The 20,942-nt window shown below is 41.1% G+C and overlaps 1 protein-coding gene across 3 annotated transcripts in view; it reads right to left on the bottom strand.

The window, feature by feature from the left end:
• Tmem232 (transmembrane protein 232) overlaps window positions 1–20,942 on the bottom strand; it is a 232,505-nt gene that overhangs the window by 182,668 nt on the left and 28,895 nt on the right. For all 3 annotated transcript variants that reach the window (XM_059278233.1, XM_059278235.1, XM_059278236.1), the window contains 3 exons: window positions 20,720–20,877; window positions 13,182–13,336; window positions 2,354–2,477 (listed from right to left, as the gene is read on the bottom strand). In XM_059278233.1, coding sequence (XP_059134216.1) covers window positions 2,354–2,477; window positions 13,182–13,336; window positions 20,720–20,877 — 437 coding nt within the window. The remainder of the gene's footprint in view (window positions 1–2,353; window positions 2,478–13,181; window positions 13,337–20,719; window positions 20,878–20,942) is intronic.

The raw sequence follows: 20,942 nt of genomic DNA on the forward strand, positions 1-20,942 counted from the left end.
GAGGAAGTATGTCTCTGGGGGTGGGCTTTGAGGCTTCAGAAGCTCAAACCGGGCCCAGTGGCTCTCTCTTCCTGCTGCCTATGGGTCCACATGTAGAACTCTTAGCTACCTCTCCAGCACCATGCCTGCCTGTATGCCACCATGCTCCCTGCCATAATGACAATGGACTACACCTCTAAACTGTAAGCCAGCCCTGGAGAAACGCTTTCCTTTATGAGAGTTGCTGTGGTCACAGAACAGAACACTGACTGAGGCAGGCAGAGAGGTTTGTTTTAACTCTAGACAGCAGTTCATACAGAGTTTCATACCCAGTCAAATGGTGAGAATAGGTGAGTGCTGAGCCCTAAACAGGATGTGCATCTCTATTACCCTCTTGAAGGCACCGCAAACATTGTAGAAAAGGGTTCGGAAAGCATGTAAGAGCCAGAGAACGGGAAAGGACGCTGTGAAAGCACTGTGTTCTGGGTAAGACACAGATGTTGCCATCACGAAAGCACAGATGCTATAGATACCTGCCTCATGCCAGCAATCTTGAGACCACATTCCGTCACTGCTGGTGGAGGGACTCATGAGGCCCTCCCCCAACCAGAGAATCTATTGGCAGCTAATGATTTTCTTTAGCTGCATAGCCACTGGTAAGTGACTCAACTCTGGTAAACAGTTCCCTACTTATACTCTTACAAGCAGCTCTAACTAAACCCAGAGTGTCAAAAAAAAAAAAAAAATGATTACGCCCTCAATGTTTGTGCTACTTTTGCATGAGAATCTCTTGCAGGCAGGTTAGCTTGGTTGATCACAAGGTCTGTAGCTTTGTGGGTGGCTATCTTTCTCCTCTGGTAGCATGCAGAGTACCTTCTAGTAACATGAACACTAGTCATTAGGGGTAAATAAAGGCTTTAGTGAGGCACCTGCCGGACTTCTCCACGTTCAATAAGATATGTAAGTGTTGTCTTCAGCAACAGGGCCTTCTGTTCAGTTTGTGGGGAGCAATGAATAGCCTTGACATTAGCCTGAGATGTCTGAGGGGGTTCAATGGGACCCCTTTGGCCAACAACTCAGTCAGACGTAACCCATTCCTGCCAATGAAGGTTTCACTCTGTGGAAAAAGATGTCTAGCTGGGGCATGGCCTCCCCATTATTTGGTGGTGTCATTTATATTTTATTTCAAAAGGCTTCTACATGATTTGCTTATATATTATGGTTTCCAATTTTGTGTTTTTATGAGTTTTAGTGTGTGTGTGTGTGTGTGTGTGTGTGTGTGTGTGTGTGTGTGTGTGTTCTTGTGTACTTTCTTTGGTTTGTTTCTTTGGTTGGTTGGTTAGTTTTGGTTTTAGTTTATTTGCTTTCTAAAGAAAGAGAGAGAAAGGGTGTGGAATTGGGTGGGTAGGGAAGTGAGAAGGATCTGGGAGAAGTTGAGGAAGGGGAAACCATAATCAGAATATATTCTATAAAAAAAATTAAATTAAAACCATAAAAAAAAGGAAAAATCAAACACAAAGAAGGGGGAAAATGACATAAAACAGTAGAAGGTCAGCAGAATTTGGGGGAGGGGGAAGAGAGGAAAATTAAGATGAATATGATTACAATATATTGTATTTATATATGAAGTTGTCAAATAATACAAAAATAAATTAAAAGACTTCTAGTTCGATATTGTTTCTTAACTGTTAAAAATTGAAAACAAACTTAATATTCAACAACAAAAAAAGAAATGATCCCCTTTCCATTAAAATGTAAAATTTTCAAAAACTTTTATAAATATTATTATAAAGAATTTTCAAATAAGAGAAACCACACACCAGAATTAACCAGACCCAAACTCTATACCTCTTAATGAACTTCTATATGGCTAGAATAACCATTTAGCATTTCACACTGGATTATATACTTTCTCCCTCATATGTAGAATCTAATCAATAATATATGTTTTTGTATAAACAAATGTACACGTGGTTACAGTATAACAGGCAGAAAAGAGAACAAGAAAGGCTATCAGGAGATAAGTAAGGACTGAATGCAGGTGATGGACACAGTTATAAAAGAGCATATAAAGCTAACTGTTCTTCTAATTCTAACTCTGTCATGGGGTGTATGTTTTCTAGTGATGGATAAGTGCATACAAACAGATTTGATAATAAATGTATAAAGTACAAAATATAATAGACATGATAATAAAGTATTTATGATTAATCATAAAGTTATGATAAGTGAATATTCACTTTTATATTTAATTATTGAATATTATAGGTTTATACACATCATGTGCTCAAATATGATATACAATTTACATAATGACAAGGATAAAGCATGTTTCCAGTCGGGTCTTTTTCACATCTAAATGGCAAGGTGTTACCTGGTTCTGGATAAACAAGCTGCTGGAGAGGAAACTGCTCACTAGGTCCATCAGTGTTTTCAAGCAGGCCATGTTCAACTTAGCAGCTTCCCCCAGGACCAGCAAAGCCAGTGCTGAATCCAACCTGGATCATGAACAAATAAGAAAGACCTTAACAAAAAGTAATAGTAACCAATTTTAATGAAAAAGCATTGAAGCCAAAGGGAATGAAGGCTTGGATTATCAGATATGTTTATTTTCTATATTAAAAGGGTTTTGATTGGTATGAATTACAATAAAAGTCTACAAACAAGAGTGACATTGTAAGGATGTATGAATTTAAGATACTGGACTGACAAGGCTGGCTTAATAAGCACTGTGCATCCTTCCCATCTGTCCACAGGTCCTGCGGGATGCAGCATTCAAGGGCTGCAGTTCTCCAGAGAGCCCTCAGTTCCTTACATGAGCTTTCGACTTTGCCTTCTTCAACTGATTCAATGGAGTCAATGGAAGAATGTTTTTTTTTTCCAAACTTATAAAACAAATGACAAACTATCTAGGTAAATATTCCAAAAACAGCATTACTTTATTTTTTGAAAAGTGGCATATCTCAAAATAAAATGTGTATTTCACAAAAATAAATAAGATCATAGGTTAGTTTTTTAATGCTATATAAGTGGGAATTTATAATGAAAGTCATTATCCATTAATGTTCATATGGAATGAGGTTTTCAAGAAATTTTACACTTCGTGCCCTTGTATTCAGTTCACCCAACTGAAATAGAAGTAGGTTGAAAGAGAATTAAGAGATAGCAACTGTACAACTGATGGCCTATAGAGCTGCTTACTGCCTTGGCTTAAGGTAGTTGTAAATTTAACATCCAGGATATTTAACAAGTATGTTTGAATTTCACTACTATGCTATTCCAGTCACTAAGGTTGGGTCTGTTCTTCATCCTTTCTCTATGAAAACACTCAACATGTTAAGTGAATTAAGCCGGGCTCAAAAAAACAAATATCTGGGCTGGAGAGATAGCTCAGAGGTTAAGAGCACTGGCTGTTCTTCCAGAGGTCCTGAGTTCAATTCCCAGCAACCACATGGTGGCTCACAACTATCTGTAATGAGATCTGGTGCCCTCTTCTGGCCTGCAGGCATACATGTAGGCAGAACACTGTATACATAGTAAATAAATAAAATCTTAAAAAAATATATATATCCATATTTCCCTCTTATTCAGAATCTAGATCCCAAAAAAGACATGAAGGTAGAAAGGCATAGAGCGGGTCCTCTACGGGAAGGGATGGGAGCCTGCAAAGTATTGAGGAAGAGATGGGATGGTAGATATGATCAAGGTACATTCTGTGCTTGTAAGAAAACTCCATAATGGAAATCACTATCTTCTACAATTAAAATATGCTAATAAAATAGGTTTTAAAAATACAAAAAGGGATGCCTTTTAGGAGACAAAGACAATTCTAAGTACGTGGATAGAGTCTTCCAGATCTCAAGGCGCTTTCACACCAATTATCCTACTTGATTTCAGTTTGACAACTTCAGGCCCATTTCAGACTTTTCAATTCTCTTTCTTTTTAACCTTATGGACTGTAGACACAGCTAAGCCTGAGAGCCATGCATTCATTCCTTTTAATGTTCACTTAACTGTAACTACCATCTTCTCTGGCATATCGTTTTGTTTTGCGATTCTTCCTTTCCTAAGTCATTTCTTAAGTGTTTCAACACTAAACCTCACTGTAGTGGGGGCCAACTGTTGCCTGCTTAAAAGAGCAGGAGTTCCACTCAAGAGAGCAAAAATGCTTGGCACAGATTGTCCCCTCAACATGGAATGTTGTGCATCTTGGATGGAATATATGAGTAGATTTGTCAAAAATGACAGATCTATATCAAAATGTACTGAGCTATAACTTAGAGATAATATATCTCAGAACATTTGACTTCAAATTAACTCTTTATGTCCTTGAACATTGAAAGCACCATGTGATGCTGATTTGGCCAATAAAATAGAAACAAAATTACATCACCAGGTGTGCTGATACACACCTGTAATCCCATCCACTGGACAGGCTGATGCAGGAGGAATATAAGGTCGGAGCCAGTCCAGGCTACATGATGAGACTGTTTCAAAACAAAACACAAAAGCTAAGCTATTATTTAAAAAAAGGTAAAAGGTAAGCTATTATTCTTCTGGTTAATTTTTAAAAATGGCATATTTAAGGAAAAAAAATTCCATCTCCTTCATCCATTCTCTCCTCCTGCCTGGAACACATACTACTACCAGAATGTGAACTTCCACTTTATAGTAACAGCAGAAGTCATGTGCTAGGGATGGCGGCACAAGAATCAGGAGGACCTAAGGACCTGCATCACAACACATTTATGTCCTGTGCAGTAATGGAAGCCCTATCTATCACCCACGTGTAGCTGGATTTCTCTAACACAGGGAAGACCAAATCCCAACCGATACACCTAACACAGTACGTATGACCGTGCACTTTGGAGCCAGAAAGAATGCACAGAACTCTAGCTCTGCTACTTAAAGTATATACTGTTGAACAAATGGTGCATCCTCTTTCAATCATTCCCCCCAGCTGGGTCTTAATTTAGTCATCCACGTAAATAAACAAATAGCAAAATCTAGTAGTCATGGGTCATCATCAGCTTGAAAGGACTGGATTAGAGTGTTGGCTGAATTGAATTACTATTTCTCCAGTGCTAAAAGGTAAAGAGATTGTTAACTTTCTCTGCAAAGTCTTGGAGTCGCTGAAAGAAGTCTAGTGACCTCCAAGTCGTGCCTCACACTCACCACACATGCTCCACAGAAGGGTCAAGGTCCATGGAAGACAGAGTTCAGAAGCTTCCACCACGCCACCCTGCCCCTGAGGACAGCCTGCCTCCATGGCCTTTCTCTCCTCTGTCCTCTTTTACGTTTGGAAAGCTGTATCTAAACTAGTGCATGCTCACTGAACTATGGATTGGAAAACTATCTCCGTGCCAGCCGCTTGAGGCAGAAGGAAGTCCTGCCTCCCTAGAAACACACTATTTCCAATCAATGCTGCAGGCTGTAACACCTTCTATAAGCAAAACTGCTTCTGCCAAAAATAGAATAGATGCATCAATACATGTGAGCTGAAATTTGTTAAAAGTCAAAATTGAAAATCAATGCAAACACAGGGAAGAGCTTGAGCTGGAAGGGGCTGAACATTCGAAGGTACCACTGCCTCCTTCTCAAGCTCACTGAAATGCAGAAGAAGTTCAGCTATCAGCAACATGATTCACAAAGCTGTGAAATGAAACAGGCACCAAGCAAGGTAAGCAGGTATTGTGCATTTCCCTTAACTGCATAAACAAAAAGACTGATCCAGGCTTCACAATTATTTACACCCACACACATCTGTAAGGAAGTGAGACCGTCAGCATCTGGAAGAGTTCCGGGTTCTCTTTATTCCTCCAAACTACATTCTCAATGAGCGGGTTGCCATTCTGGAAAAACGAAACTAAACTGTCTCCAATTAGTAGCATTCATAGCAGTTATTCCAACCTTGCCATAAATATTTCAGAAAACACTGCCTATATCAAAATCTATACAACCTTGAAAGCTGATAACAGGCAAAGGTCACATGCAGCAACTTACAGGGACAGCACAAGCCATAAAATTGGTGGACCTGGATTCAGAGAAGCACTAAGGAATGCCCCATCTCAACACTGGGAAACTCAGCAGCCTGTGTCCCAAAGAAAACATTGCAGAGAAAACTAATTACATTCATCTTCAGTTTGTCCTGTGAGTCACAGAACCATGGAAAAATACAGATAATCTTTTACCTTAGGATACTGGATTTTTAAAAATGTGTCCAGAATCTTCATTCTGTACTTCATTTTACCTTTATCTCTTCATCATCAGAGTTAGCAAGATTCAGATGATAAAAGATTCTGAGAGGTACATGGGGAGGCAACAAGGAGAAGAAATGCCATTGGGGTGCAGGGGTGGGCTTTACTGAGTCTGGGGACACCTGGAGGTCCTTGATGATCACAGTGGCAGGGTCACAGTCTTCAACCACTTAAAACCACTGTGCCAAAAAAGGATGTCAACGTCTGTGAACACCACTACCTTAGCCTCAAATATCTAATGTAATGGGTCTCTTCTCATTCTGGGGTAAATAAAGAAAACTGGACAAGCAGACTCCCTCAGAACCAGTGAAAATATATACTATGACAAGCACTTAAAAAAAGTGCCAGCCTAATTCCTCGGAGAAGACCATAACTCTTAAAAATACTTCTTACAGGGGCCCAAGGATCTGAATTAGTGGGAAAGGTACTGCACACACAAGGGTGAGTACCTGAGTTCTAATCCCCCAAATCCACGTAAAGCTGGATGCAATACGGAATACATTTGTAATCCCAGGGCTCCCCTGACAAGATGGGAGGCAGTGACAGGAGGATTCCCCGAAAGCATGCATAATTAAATGCAAACACATCACTAATTCCTTTAGTAGAAAGTAGCCACTTTTAAATAATTAGTTGAATATCATAAAGAAACACAGGAATATATTAACACATGGAGTAGAGCAGGGTTAGAAATCTTAGTCTAGTCTTTATTGTGTACGGGGTATTGCTAATGTCACCCTTCTGGACACACAGTTAAAAGAATTCTTTTCTCTTGCACTACTTGATATTTTTTTTAATATATTTGAAAGAGATGGCTACATGAAAATTCTGATCTTGATCCTGTGTGCTGAAATGGTTCTTCCACTGTGTTACAGGAGTTGGCTCATTCTTGTGTCAGCAGGGATGCCACGGGGGAAAGACCAAAGGCACTGTCAGGGAGCAATGCCTGTTTCTCAGGCACACCACCACTGATTCCTCCTCTCCTATCAGTCCCCACAGCCACTTCCGGCTGTCTGTGTGGCTAATGGCAGTGAATCCAGCCAACAGGATCCTCCGTTTCTGCTCCGACTGGTTTTTCCAATACCATGGAAGTTGTGCAACATTGGCTGTGGCCCCTGTGTCATGGAGAGCCATTCCTTAGTAAATACTGCCAAGCCAAAGAGGGATGCAGTCACATTTACGTTGTAATCCTGGCAGCATATCGCCACATGTGACACATTATTGAGGGCAAGATTTACATCCAAGAGACCAGTTAGGAAATGACAGTAGCAATAGATGCTAAACTTTACAGCAAGGCTGTGAAAGGGGGGACAGAGAGCGAGGGAGCAAGTGTGGACTGCAATAGATGTATTTGCAGCCCATTCGGACACTAGGTTAGGAAAGGTGGGCTAGAGGCAGAGGTGGGCAGATTTCTATGCGTTTGAGGCCAGCTTGGTCTACATAGTGAACTCCAAGCTTGACAAGGCTATATAGTGAGACTCTGTCTCAAAAAAAAAAAAAGGCAGGGGAGTTGGGGAGGAGAGGAAAGGAGGAGAAACTGATTTGATTAACTTATAAGTAACATTATGCCGGGCGGTGGTGGCACACGCCTTTAATCTCAGCACTCGGGAGGCAGAGCCAGGTGGATCTCTGTGAGTTCGAGGCCAGCCTGGGCTACCAAGTGAGTTCCAAGAAAAGCGCAAAGCTACACAGAGAAACCCTGTCTCGAAAAAACCAAAAAAAAAAAAAAAAAGTAACATTACACAGACTGAGCAGGATGTATTTATGTCTAATATATCATATATATTATGTTTTATGTGTATACACATACACATATGTAACAACAATTAAAGAGGTCCTGATTTGAAAGAGAGAAGAGGTTTACATGGGCAGATTTAGAGGGAGGAAAAGAAAGGGAGAAAAGATGTAAAAGGAATGATTGTTTTTCCTCTAAATGTTCAGCGAACTGGTCCATCAATGCTAAGGGACTCATTGAGAATGGGACAAGCAGAAAGAGGTCTGAAATGTAGGTCTCCTGACTTGAGGTTGGATGGTGTCTTCACTTAATGATGATGTGGTGACACATAAATTTGTATGTGTCCCACTAGCGGACTAAATGATTACAAACAGGGTGGAGGATCTATAGATCTTTCAAGAATGGAATATGAATCAAGAAGAATCAAGAAACTGGAAACCTGAATACTCACACAGCCACCTCAACTCGTGGAGACTGAAGGGAGAGTGTACCATGACTTTTGTTTAAATGCTTCCCATGAGACTTCCCCGTGAACACTGGGGTTACCAGGGCTCTGGATACAGATAGACAAGGGATGGCAGTGATCTATCCGAAATGTGCAGGGTCTACTGTCCCCAAGAACCTGATTCTTTGTTTTGATACAAACACAAATACTCTAAAGTCTGCTAAACATATGCCACATTGATACAGTTTTAAATCATCAAGCTTTTTTTTTTTTTTTTTTTGATACATGCAAGGGGCACATTGAACTGGCTATTTTGCTTTGGGTGTTGGGATTTTATGATGGTGTTCTGTTGAAATGTCATACACTTTTCTCAGCAATCTTCATTGGCCAACAACTCAATCAGAAATACAGTACTTTTTTCCATGTTATATTTGAAAGCGTTTGGAGCTGGTTTGGGCTGACAAACAGGTCACTTTGTGAAAGATCAAACTACAAGGTAGAGCACTGAGAGTATGAGATTGAATATAAAATTCAGTCATTCAGAAAAGGCCTGCTTTTCAGCAAGTTGCCTACCTCAAGCTCTGGGTGGACAAAGTGGACTGTGTGGCAGCTGGGGGCTCCTGCAGTCTCCAGGCCTCTGACTCTCCTGTGTGTTTTATTCTGTGCTGGTGTTAGGACACCCTTTCCTCTTGGGACATCATGGTCTCCAGCAAGGCTGTTCTAACTCTATGATAGATTGTGTGTGTGTGTGTGTGTGTGTGTGTGTGTGTGTGTGTGTGTGTGTATCCTCTCATGAATCCTGTCTATTCCAAGACTTTAAAACTCCTGATTGTTTTTGTTTCCTTTTGTATTATAGATAGTGTAAAACTGGGGTTCTAAGAAGTCATGAGGGAGGATATATGAGTTAGCTACAGACCAACCAATCAGAATGAACAGACAAGAACTACTTATTTATTTGGACAGATTTGGCAACTGTAAATGAAATTTCATTGGCTATCTTGGTCAAGTTATCTTTCATTGCATTAAATAACTGAATGTTATTCATCATTGTGTTGTCTCTGACATACACAGGAACTGACATTTCTTGGGTTACTCCTCAACACTCACTAATGTCGTATTTTGGGGGCTAAAAGGTATCATCCCTCAAGTGTCACAATCAAGAAAAGCTTGACAGAGCCCACTTCTCACCATCCCTTCAATATCTCTATTTATTCTAAATATAGTTTATGCCTCAGTTTTCACATTCCCCTCAATGATATCAGAGAGAACACCATGAAAATGACAGAAGATTCCCTAGAAGGCATGAAGGTGTTTCTGGTGTAGTTCTGCTATTTAAATCAGTGCTTTGTTTTATCTGGAGTGATGACCTCGTGGTATCTGTGCATATTGTTATGTAAGTACTCTACACACTATATTAAGAAAAGTTATTTTATATTTAATGTGATGCTATTGTGAACAGATTTAATGCAAGCTTTAAAAAAGTTAGTCAATCTCTTAAGGATAACTTTACATTTATTTAGTTGTGTGTGCTCACGCATGTGTGTATGCAAGCACATGCCAAGGCACATGTGTGTAGGTGAAAGTTAATTCTCATTTTCTGCCATGCTTGTTCCAGGCATTGAACTCGTGTCTTCAGGCTTAGTGGCATGTGAGGAGCCATCTCAATGGTCCTAGCAAGTCTTTAATCATCAATAGTTTTTGTTAACTAGAATCGTGTTTTTAGTTTTTTAAAGAAAGATTGCCTTCTTAAAATGAAAAATACAAGAAACAGTATTGCTGTGGGATAATGCTTTTGTACACTGTTTTAATAAAATGTTGATTGGCCAGTAGCCAGGCAGGAAGTATAGGTGAGATAAGCAGACAGGAAGAATTCTGGGAAGAGGAAGGCTGAGTCAGGAGATGCCAGCCTGCCATCCAGGGAGCAGTATGTAATGGCACACAGGTAAAGTCATGGAAAACGTGGCGACACATAGATTAACAGAAGTAGGGCTGAGTTTAAGTGTAGGAGCTAGTCAGTAGTAAGCCTGAGCTAATGGCCAAGCAGTTTTAATTAATGAAAGCCTCTGTGTGTTTACTTGGGTCTGAGCTGTTGCAAACTGGGCAGGACACAGGAAAACTTTCAGCTACACAGTATTAAAAATAATTTGGCACTATTCAAACAATTGTTGTGTGTAACACAAATCTTAAAAGGTCTTATTAATAAAAACAAACCCGGAGCCAGGTATTGGGGTGAACGCTGAAAGATCAGAGAAGCAGAACAAGCCACATCCAACCTCATCTTGCCAATTTCTCAGCTGATCTTGTTTCCTCAGACTGAAAGCCTCTGTGTCCTCATCCAAATGGATCTCAACACTACTGCTGCTAAAAGCCTAAAAGCTTAAAAGACTCTAGTTTCTGGTCCTCATGCCTTATATACCTTTCTGCTTCCTGCCATCACTTCCTAGGATTAAAGGCGTGTGTCAACATGCCTGCCTGTTTCCAGTGTGGCTTTGAACTCACAGAGATCCAGATGGATCTCTGCCTTCGTAATGCTAGGATTAAAGGTGCATGTGCCACCATTTTCTGGCCTCTATTTCTATCTAGTGGCTGTTCTGTTCTCTGACCCCAGATAAGTTACTAGGGTGCACAATATATTGGAGGACACAATATCACCACAGTTGTGTCCATTCTATTATTTGCAGTCACTGATGATCACTTGATCAGTTTACCTCAGTTTACCCCTCTGTTCTTCAACACTATGCATTACTTGTCCCCGATTTTGTGATCATTCTCACATCCACCCAGAAAAAAGAAATAAAGATTCAGATGACCCAGGCAGTTGACAGTGTACTGATGTCCTGGGAAACGTCCTCTACTAGGACACTTAGAATCTTGCTCTAGACTCTGATTTCAGTTTCATTCTGAAAATAACAACAGTTTATACTATCTCTAACCCCAAACCTATGAAGTAGTGGTCTAAAATAGCTGGTTCTTGAAGACCTGTTGACAACTTTAACCATAAATAGTCAGCAAATTAAGTAAATATGTGTTGATAGAATAACATTTAAAATGGTTAAATAATTAATACAAGGCTGAGGCAGGACAGAGAACCACAGATTCAAAGCCAGCCTAGATTGTACAATACTTTCAAACCTAAACTGAGCTACATGAAGCTCTGTCAAAGAAAGACAGAAGAAAAAAGAGAGGAAGAGTGTTGCTGGTTGTGTTTGGTCTTTTGGGGGACCCACCACCCAGCTCCCAAATAAATCACACATGGAGGCTTATTATTAATTATAAATGACCAGCCTTAGCTTGGCTTGTTTTTTGTCAGCTTTTCTTAACTTTAAATTATCCCATCTACCTTTTGCCTCTGGGCTTTATCCTTTTCTTACTTCTGTATATCTTACTTTCACTTTTATTCCACAGCTGGCTGTGTGGCTGGTAGCTGCATCCTCTTCTTCTTCTCTTGCTCTTTCTTCTTTCCTCCCAGATTTCTCCTTCTATTTATTCTCTCCACCTGGCAGCCCCGCCTATCCTTTCTCCTGCCTCAATATTGGCCATTCAGCTCTTTATTAGACTAATCAGGTGTTTTACACAGGCACAGTAACACAGCTTCACAGAGTTAAACAAATGCAACATTAAAAAAAAAATGCAACACATCTCTGCACCATTTAAACAAATGTTCCACAGCATAAACAAGTGTAACACATCTGAAAATAATAGTCTACAACCGAAGAGGGAGAGGAGGAGAAGCGGGGAAAGAAGTGAGAGAGAACTCATATGTGGAGAAATAATACATCTGCTGAGTTAATGTCTAAAATAAATAAGGAATGCAAATAATTAATTCAAGGTCAAGCAAACAAATATCCCAATTTAAAAGACAAAGGCCCTGATTTGAAATCTGATTTGAAATTTCTTCTTTGGTTTTTCTGAGAGGGTTGGTTTTTTTTGCAGGGGGGGAGGGGGGGACACTGACGGGGGACGGGCTGTGTTGGTTTGGTTTGGTTTGGTTTTTGGTTTTTCAAGATAGGGTTTCTCTATGTAGCCCTAGCTATCCTGGGCCTCACTCTGTAGACCAGGCTGGCCTTGAACTCAGAGATCTGCCTCCTTCTACCTCCCGAGTGCTGGGATTAAAGATGTGCCACCACTGCCCAGCTAACTCAACAGTTCTTAAAAGAAGCCACACAGCTTCACAATGTTCCACTCCACTAATAGTCAAAGTAATAAAATTGAAGCCACAGTGAAATCTCACCTCACACTCACACACAAACAGCACACTGAACTCCACAAACATAGATAAGTATTACTGGTCAACCTATGAAAACTAGTCTTCCTTCCACTGCACCCAATCTGCTTTTGTAGGCTATCCATGACCCTTCTTAAATTAACGCATGGACTAGAAGCTAACCCTTACTGGGATTCCATTTTCTTGTCTATCTCTTTGAGAAGCACAGATAAATAGGATCAGTACACTCCTTTCCAATATGTAATAGATAACTTCATTGCTCGGATCTAAGAACATAAGAAGTAAGAAAATGTTTTAAACACAGGAATGAATTTCCCACCAGTAACACATTTCATTTAATAGAGACAAACGACACAGAGCATCCAGCAAAACAAGACAACAGAGATGGCAACAATTCACTGATACAACCGATATAAAATCTGCACAGCGCCTTTGTCTTCGGGGCTGAGGCCATAAAGTGCATTCATAGTCAACAGAGCCGTGATTAACATTTCAGCACAAAGGTCTCTCTGAGTCACTCTGGATTTATAGAATTGCCCTTACCAGCATTTCGTCTGAAGCTGCGATTTGTGGAGGAGGAGATGTTCAAGCACTTTATTCAGCCGAGGACTATTGTTCTGAACACAAGTCCAGGCAACCACGCAGTGCCAAAGCAGGTGGTTGACTTCATAGCCCCCGTTGTTCAACTCAAAAGGGTCCTGAAATTACAACATGGAGAGAGATCTGCCAAAAAGTTCTTTTAATTTGCACAAACATTTAAATACATTTTAAATATAAACTTCAGAATGAATATTCACTTATATCTCATGTTTTACTAAGTGAAGTAATTTACAAGTATTTTCATTGGGGATGTATAGTTAATAGAAGCTTTCTATTTTTATAATCAATATGTGTATTTATCAGGGAAATAGTCTACAATAAAACACACTTCCCAGACCCTATGCAGGACCACTATTGGATGCACAGTTCCCAGACTCTCTGCAGGACCACCACTGGACACATGGTTCCCAGACCTTCTGCAGGACCACCATTGGACACATGGTTCCCAGACCTTCTGCAGGACCACCATTGGACACATGGTTCCCAGACCCTACACAGGACTACCATTGGACACATGGTCCCCAGACCTTCTGCAGGACCACCATTGGACTCATGGTTCCCAGACCTTCTGCAGGACCACCATTGGACACATGGTTCCCAGACCCTATACAGGACCACCATTGGACACATGGTCCCCAGACCTTCTGCAGGACCACCATTGGACGCATGGTTCCCAGACTCTATACAGGACCACCATTGGACACATGGTCCCCAGACCTTCTGCAGGACCACCATTGGACGCATGGTTCCCAGACTCTATACAGGACCACCATTGGACACATGGTCCCCAGACCTTCTGCAGGACCACCATTGGACGCATGGTTCCCAGACTCTATACAGGACCACCATTGATCACATGGTTCCCAGACCTTCTGCAGGACCACTATTGGATACATGGTTCCCAGACTCTCTGCAGGACCACCATTGGATGCACAGTTCCCAGACTCTCTGCAGGACCACCATTGGACACATGGTTCCCAGACCCTATACAGGACCACCATTGGACACATGGTTCCCAGACCTTCTGCAGGACCACTAATGGACACATGGTTCCCAGACCCTATACAGGACCACCATTGGACTCACTGTTCTCAGACCCTTTGTGTCTCCCTTCTTCACAACAGCTGACAGAAGGCAACAGGGAACATTTAAACAAAGATCTGTGACAAACCGCACTCTGAAATGCAGATTTCTCTACATTAACAACCAAATACATGTCTTAAGGAACATGGCCAATGCCTGTTAAGCAACTGTTTTTAAGACTCCAAATTCAGCTACAAGGAGGCTTTTGTTTTCTCCAAGTGTTCCCTGCCAGCTTCATTAAATAATTGGTCTGCTACAGTGACCCGCATTCCATGACAACACAGCACTCTCATTGTTTTCTGTTTGTTTGTTTGTTTAGCCAAAGATACACACCCTGTTCTACATACTCAGATCACTGACAGTTCATATTCCATACTAATAAGAAACACTTTAAATCTAAAGGGCTTCATTGTCTTCAGTTATTATATAAGCTATCATCACTAAATTTAAAGATAGTTTTTATGTTGAGTCCTCTTAAAAGCTGGAGGTTCACCGGGCAGTGGTGGCACACGCCTTTAATCCCAGCACTCGGGAGGCAGAGCCAGGCAGATCTCTGTGAGTTCGAGGCCAGCCTGGTCTCCAAAGCGAGTTCTAGGAAAGGTGCAAAGCTACACAGAGAAACCCTGTCTCGAAAACCAAAAAAAAAAAAAAAGCTGGAGGTTCATATAAAATTTCAAATTAAAACCTCTCAAGTTTCTAGTAAACTGTTATGCTCTTTGGAAGTGTGTTGATTCTTTTCCTGTTGGGGATAGTTAGATCCTGGAGAGAACAGCTAGAGGCAAGGTCTGCAGAAGTTTGCTGGGCCTGGGAGCAGTAATTCGGAAAGGAAGCCCTAACCAAAGCCATGTTTGGAGTGCTACAATATTCCACAGGGAAGCTGTCTTCCGAGATAATGTAAGGCATTGGACTGAGACAGGCTGACTTTGGTAAATGCACACATAACTCAATTTTCTGCTTTGTGGTGGAGCCCATTCAAAAAGCAAAAGCCATATAAATGAAATTGTCTCGGTAGCCTCAGGTGTCTCAGCCTGCATGTCTGACAGTCCTTAGGTTTCAGACTTCGTCCACATAAACAGAGATATAGATCTGTTTTGAAACTTTGAGATGGCCTGATCAATTAAATTAAAACAATATTTTCCTAGTTCATAGATACTAGATGGCTACAAAGACTATTAAGTTAGGCTGTGTGTGTGTGTGTGTGTGTGTGTGTGTGTGTGTGTGTGTGTGTGTATTTGTGCTAACACATGATAAAGAAAACATTAGGAGGTAGGTTGTGTAACCAAAGCCTGTGAATAAGACAGGCTGAGACAAGAGGATGGCAAACTTGAGGATACCTTTGGGAAATTTAGGGAGATACTGTCTCAAAAAAAAAATGTAATAAAAAGGTAACATTTGGGATTATGAGCAAGACCTATGTTTCATTTCAGTTTTATATGATGTCATTTTTCACACATCATGGAGAATGAGAAAAGGAAGCCTCATAGATGTCACTTACAACTGTCTGGTCTGGCACAGCCGAGTCATTTTGTTCTGCTGGACATTAGCACAAACTACATGCCCCAGACAAGTAGTTGTAGTTCAAGACCATGATTTTTAAAAAGTCGCGTAACAATTTCTATTCTTAAACACAGACAAAAACAAAGCCACTGTGTCACCCACGACATACACAGTCATAGAATCATCCCTCCTTTTCAATGAGGGAATCTATAGAAGCTTCTTGGGGCTCCCCTTGATCTTCCAGGCCTAAATGCAGTGAAAAATGCACCCTGCACTCTCCTGCTGAAATACTCCATAGCTCCTCCTGGAAGCTCAGGCTCCTTCCCTCTCCCCCTCCACTGAGGAATAACCCCATTGTCTCTGACAAATTGGTGCTCCTCCTCTTGACCTTTGGCTTAATGGCCTTGGCATTATCAAAAGAAAAGACTTAATGTAATCATGAGAATCCCATGATTCAACCCAGCACAGACCAGGAAAGAGCAGCCCTGACAATTATTATATGCCACAAAGTCTGTTGTCTTTACAGTCAATCAGTCTAATATGGTTGGGAGATAAATGCTGCTTACAAACCGTCCACAAGAGCACAGAGATTCACGAGAGTTTCAAAGCATTGTGACGCTCTAGCGTGGTTATATACACGCTCAATCAAATAAAAATTAAGACATACTTTATTTTTGTCTGTAATTCCTTATTATTTCACTTGGCAAATTGTCAAGCTGTGGCGGCTTTGAAATAGAAAAGGGGTGGAGCTGGGAGGCCGTTCAGCAGGTGAAAGGTCTGCTACACAGGAGTGAGGACCTGAATTCAGATCCTCAGCCATCAACAAAGCTGGGCATAATGGTGCTCATCGGTCATCTCAGTAACGGGAGGTAGACAGAGGCCAGAAGATAGCAGATGCTGATCCCTGGCTTCCACACACACATGGACACACACTTGCATACTCGTGAGCATATATACAACAAACACATACCCCAAAAAAGGAAAAAAAATTGAGAGTGACTTTACTGCAAGATCATTTGGTAAGCCCAGAATTCAACGACTTTAGAGAATATTTTTCCGTCCCTTTCTGCTTGCCTGCCTACCTTCCTTGTTTCTTCTTTTTCTTTTACTACTTCCTGTGATTTCTCTATCTCCCTCGATTGCTGCCCAGCTCCAGACTGTCATCTGCAACTTGTACAGGGCCTGCTATGAGATTTACTGGGAATGTAGACAACTCCAACACCTTGGCATTTATGAGACTGTGAGAACATGACCTTACCGGGCGGCGGTGGCGCATGCCTTTAATCCCAGCACTTGGGAGGCAGAGCCAGGCGGATCTCTGTGAGTTTGAGACTAGCCTGGTCTACAGAGCGAGGTCCAGGACAGGCACCAAAACTACACGGAGAAACCCTGTCTTGAAAAACCAGAAGAAAAAAAAAGACCTTTGAGAGACTGGTCAGGGTCTTTACAACTGAGATGAGCTTGGAGGTGTGAGCTCTGCTGTGGCTGCTCAAATGTTTTGACTTTCATCTGTTTTCAGTCATTTTAGGGGTCAACGACATTGCCATAAAAAGACCTCATAATGCAAAAGTGTCAGCCAAATAATAACATGAGTCACTGAATAATGCTCCTAATTTTAAAAAGTGTGTGTCTCGTTCCAAAGCTGCTCTTGGCATCATTCACACTCATGGTACAGCAGAGTGTCCCCAGATTTTGATCCTGCCTTTTCGCTTACCGAGCATGTGACACGTGAGAGGGTAAGACTGCTAATCACATCGGAACATAAAGTTAGTGTATCTGCTACTTTCCCGGGAACTATGTGTGCTTTACATAATACTATTTAATAAAGTCTCTACTCCATTTTAGCTGTGTTTCGAGTCCAAAGAACGATGTTGTTGTTATGACGCGACAACTGTGCTCAGAAAATCCAGCTCTGCCACTAAGCAGAACACGGAATTTCGATCCTGCAACGGGGCTCTGCAAACGCAGAGCTAATTAAAAATGTACCGCTTGTCCAAGTCGGCAGGAAGTATGGGTCTGGATCACTTAAAAGGACACAAAAGGAAGAAACTAAAACCAAAATCCGTACTGTGTATCTTACAATATGTAAATTCCACAGGATTTTTAAAGCAATCCGTGTATTGCTTTTAACATATCCAGCAATTGCTTTTACTCCATCTCCACGAGCATTAAACATAAAATATTTTACAACGGCCAACACAGGCTGTGGATGGACCTTTTAGTATAATCGGAAGATAAGGGATGATGGATAGATCAATAAATCCTGGATTGTAATATAGCGTCAATAAGGACAGGAGGAAAAATGGCCACTACAGTAGCTATTACATTCTATTGCCTCTTCTTTTTCTTCTTTCATTCCCCAAAGTAAGGAATGAAATGGGTATTGAATGGGCAGATGCTCAACTGAACTGGAGAGGCTGGCTTAGAAACGCCGCACTGGAGAAATTGGGTGGAAACTAGGGAACTTTAGGGCTTGCAATCACACCATGAATCAGAGCTGATTAGACGAGCGGTGATTTAGGAGCGCTGTGGCTCCACTATCCTTTACAGTCTTTAGATTATGAAGTAATTGGAGAAGAAAAAGAAAGGCAATAAACCTGACAGCCCCAAATGTGTTATAGTCCCCTCGGAGAATCACATGGATAGAGCTGAAATAGTATTTAGGTCCTTTGTTCTACAAAGTGGAAATGGTACCGGAAGACCCGGTGACTGCGCATGCCACTCTCAGCCGATGTATTCATTCCACGAGCTGTCGGCTTGGCCCCGTCTAGCAGCACACCTCCTGTGCTTCCCAAGGGTGGAAATAGATTGGTTCTTCAGGAGCACCAGCACAGAAACTAACAGCGGCCTCGCCTGAGCCAGAGCATCTGCGCAGCATGTAGATCACACAGCACCGTATTTAGAGAGACAACACTACATTCCTTCGACGCCTCTGCCGAAAGCCACTGTGAACTGCCTAGCCTAAAGCGAATACCTGATAGATTTTCAATTATGGATGCCTGTGTTTTTAGGTCTTTCCATCCACAAAGCACAATTTTATTTATTCAGTTAAGGCAGCTCTGATGGCGATGATCATGATGACCATGGATCATAGAAAGGAGCAGAGCTTATTTTTACACGGGAGCAAACGGTGGTCTAGCTGAGCAGACCACCTCGACATCGCACAGGTGGTGGCCAAGTAGGTCATTACTCTTTCGGATCAATGCTCTTTCTGCAGCTTACTATCTTGTTTTAAGTGTGTTCGTCATCAAAACACGTTTTAAACTTTGAAACAAATGCCTCTTTTTGCATGACACAATTTGTGTCTACTACTAATTATGGCCAAATGGTTCAAACTACTTAGCAAACATCACTCTCTATATAGATGGTTTATCACTAACGAGCCAAGAGACAAATACTTAAGGCTTAAAAATTATAAACGTGCACGATAACACGTATTTCCTCATCTGTTAAATTTGGTTAATGTTTGAAAGGCACTAAGGGGAGTGTGGGAAGACTATGGGGTCACACATAAATAAAGCTATTTTTTAAAGGAATTTTCACAAATGTCCTTATCATTAGAACTTACATTAGGTTAAAAGTGTTTTTCCAGGCTGGGGAAAGGGTCCAGGGGATAAAGTGCTTGCTTCACAAGTGTGAGAGCCAGAGTGTAAATCTACCACACACACACATTAAAATCTGGGCTGCTTGGGCATCCCACCTGTAACCCCAGCTCTCTGGAATCTGAGACAGGATCTCAGAGCAAGCTGGCTAGCCAGTCTAGCCAGGTGGAATGGACCATCTCCAGGTTCAGGAAAAGACTGGGTAGGTCAAGAGAGTCCAGAGCAATCTAAGAAGGTTCCAGCATCCACCTCTGTCCTCCCCATCCACATAAACACACATGCACACACATTGCACATACGCATTTACACACACGTGCAAATATGAATAAACACAGAGCATGCACACCACACACACACAAGCAAAAGACATGAATTTTGTTTCCTTTCTGAGAAATTAAAAAGAATAAATTTTCCACTTATAAGCTATAAAAATTAAAATAATGAAAAAAAATCCCTGTTCCACAGTTCTCATTATTTTTCAGAAAATATTTGAGTGAAGGAAATAAAGAGATTATTACCAAAGAGACTGAAATTCGTCCTTTGAAAAACATCTGTCTTATACACAATTACATGGCTCATTGAACTTGTTTGCATAATTATTGCTTATTGCATAAATTGATTATTAATAACATAAGTGAGGAAAAATTAACTTGGTATACTAGAATTATTTTAATCTCTCAATTTGAACTTTTTGGAGGGGGTAGGGTCTCACTGTGCAGCTCTAGCTGGCTTTAAACTCACTAGACCAGGCTGACCTTGAACTCACAGAGATCTGCTGCTTCTGCCTCCCTTGTGCTGAGATTAAAGGCCTGCACTACCATGTCTAGACAGTTTGAGCTTTGGGAAAGTTTTGGTTGACTTCAATGGCATATTCAGCATTATTTCACATGAAACACTGAGAACATGACATATCACATTTGTTTCATGGCCAGTCTATACTTTACATCCTTACCCTTAATGAAATAGAATATGATCAAATGTTAACCTATGAATCTAAGCTATGCTATTATTTGTTGTTAAGTGGCTGAGATGGGTCCTGTGCTTCCGGAAGAGGTGTTATGCCACTGTGTCTTTTAAAGAAGTAACAGATCATGTTGATGGCCCATTCCTCATCTAGCAATCTATGGTCCAAGATTTGTGCATAAGCAAGAGGGTGTGCTGGTCACCCTCCTCATCTCCCCTCCCCCAGCCAAGCTCAGCTTCAACATTGCCTCATGGATTGATAAGAATGAGTATAAATCATAGTCATTTATCTTACAGCTATGTGACAGGGTACAGCCACCATATATGGTAACCTACCAAATCAGAATATAAGGTCTCTGGTCCATCTGTACATCCCCATTCTGTTTCAGAATGAAGTTCTCTTTTACATATAATTTCTGATGTTTTCAGAATGAACTGCACATTGGAGAAGATGTTTGGATACTTGTGGTAGGAGGCTTCAGAGAAATAAAGTGCTGTGGGAAGAAAAAATCATTTGTGAAAAATACTTTATTACTATCTTGCATTGTGTTCCATTTGT

Source organism: Peromyscus eremicus, chromosome 13 (assembly GCF_949786415.1).
Source record: "Peromyscus eremicus chromosome 13, PerEre_H2_v1, whole genome shotgun sequence".
Classification (NCBI taxonomy): Eukaryota; Metazoa; Chordata; class Mammalia; order Rodentia; family Cricetidae; genus Peromyscus; species Peromyscus eremicus.